Source organism: Cebus imitator, unplaced genomic scaffold (assembly GCF_001604975.1).
Source record: "Cebus imitator isolate Cc_AM_T3 unplaced genomic scaffold, Cebus_imitator-1.0 Scaffold317, whole genome shotgun sequence".
NCBI lineage: Eukaryota > Metazoa > Chordata > Mammalia > Primates > Cebidae > Cebus > Cebus imitator.
The window spans coordinates 1,972,934-1,974,834 of record NW_016107632.1 but is presented as its reverse complement, the minus strand read 5'-3'; the positions used below and the strand labels follow the sequence as shown (position 1 = coordinate 1,974,834).

Below are 1,901 nucleotides of genomic sequence, written 5' to 3'. Positions count from 1 at the left end.
AAAAAAAAAAAAAAAAAAAGGAAAGAAAAAAATTGGCTGGGGTGTGGTGGTACACATCTGTGGTCCCAGCTACCTGGGAGGCTGAGGTGGGAGGATTGCTTGAGCCCAGGAGGTTGAGGCTGCAGTGAGCCGTGATCATGCCACTGCACTCCAGTCTGGCTGACAGAGCAAGACCTTGTCTCAAAAAAAAAAAAACAAAAACCGTGGACAGGTGTTTGTGGACAAGTGTTTAACCCGATCCATTTACTGACGACAGCACCCTGGGGATGTGGCCTAGGAGTTTCTGCCCCTGAGATATCTGAGCTGCCCTGGGATCGATCTTTCTTGCTCTGTTGGGAGATGTCAGTTTCACTTTTCTTTAGATTTTGAAAGCTATCCATTTAATAAAGAGTATTATCCTAACAAATTCTTCCTCTTTCTAAGTTAGCCAGACATGTCTTGTGTAGCTTGCAGCAGTGAAGTCACTTGTCGAAGGCTCCAGAACCAGGAAGTGGTGGAGTGAGCAAGGACACGCTGAGCCTGTCTGACTGCAGGGCCATGCTCTCAGCTGTGACCTGTGACCGTCTCCTAGGGCTGGACTTGGGCTCAAGCGGCAGGGCTAACCCTGGAAAGGAGAGGCAGGATGGGTAGAAGCACGGGCCTTCATAAACATCCTAGAAGAAGACAGCTGAGGGCACACGCCCCAGGAGCCTGCCTTCTGTTTGCGAGGAGGCTGAGAAAAGGCTCAGATGGTCTAAGGAGACCAGGAGAACAGGGAAGAAGGGAAGGGAGAGGGTTGGGGCAGTTGGCCAGAGCCCGGGGAGGTACTGGGGCTACCGTTCATGGCGCAGGAACACGTTGTTGAGATTGTCATTGACGATGAGCAGCTCCTCTGTCAGCTGCTCATTGGCGATCTGAGGGATGAGCTCCAGGACCCGCTGCTGCATGGCTCGGCACGTGCGGTTGAGCTCCTGCCAGGAAAGAAGTGAAACGACCACAGCCACGTGACTCAGAGTGAGGCCATCTCTAACACACAGGCCTCCAGCCCCTGCGCAAGCCTTGGAGGAGGAAGAGGTGTCCAAACTGGACTTCAAGGTTCCATGGAACAGCTTTATGGGTTTTTCACAAACATGAACTTGAACTGCACTTTCAAGTGTTATAAAATTTCATCCACAGGAAACCATCAACTGTTCAATGTTCAACTGTGCTGCTGGTTTAACTTGGCTTCGTGCAGACTGCAGAATAAAAGCTGTGCCACCATCTTTGCTTAGTTGAAAAAACAGAGGCTGGGTGTGGTGGCTCACGCTTGTAATCCCAGCACTTTGGGAGGCCGAGGCAGGTGGATCACAAGGTCAGGAGTTTGAGACCAGTCTGTCCAATATGGTGAAACCCTGTTTCTACCAAAAAATACAAAAATTACCAGGGCGTGCTGGTATACACCTATAGTCCCAGCTACTTGGGTGGCTGAGGCAGGAGAATCACTTGAACCTGGGAGGCAGAGGTTTTGGTGAGCTGAGATCGTGCCATTGCACTCCAGCCTGGGCAACAAGAGCAAAACTCCTTTGCAAAACAAAAAAAAATTAGCCAGGCGTGGTGGCATGCGCCTGTAATCCCAGCTACTCGGGAGGCTGAGGCAGGAGAATAGCTTGAACCCAAGAGGCGGAGCTGCAGTGAGCTGAGATCACATCACTGTATTCTAGCCTGGGTCACAGAGTGAGACTCTGCCTCAAAAAGAAAAGAAAAGAAAAAAATTGAAAACCACAGCGTTAGGGTTTTCATTTTTAAGACTGGTTATTTGTGGGCCGGGTGCGGTGGCTCACGCCTGTAATCCTAGCACTTTGGGAGGCCAGGGTGGGTGGATCACCTGAGGTCAGGAGTTCAAGACCAGCCTGGCCATCATGGTGAAACCCCATCTTTAAAAA

General features: G+C 50.6%; 1 protein-coding gene across 8 annotated transcripts in view; it reads right to left on the bottom strand.

Moving 5' to 3' along the window:
- The window catches only part of TOM1 (target of myb1 membrane trafficking protein), a 46,911-nt gene that overhangs the window by 17,004 nt on the left and 28,006 nt on the right, over window positions 1-1,901 (bottom strand). For all 8 annotated transcript variants that reach the window (XM_037729758.1, XM_017504020.2, XM_017504021.2 and 5 more), the window contains one exon: window positions 817-950. In XM_037729758.1, coding sequence (XP_037585686.1) covers window positions 817-950 — 134 coding nt within the window. The remainder of the gene's footprint in view (window positions 1-816; window positions 951-1,901) is intronic.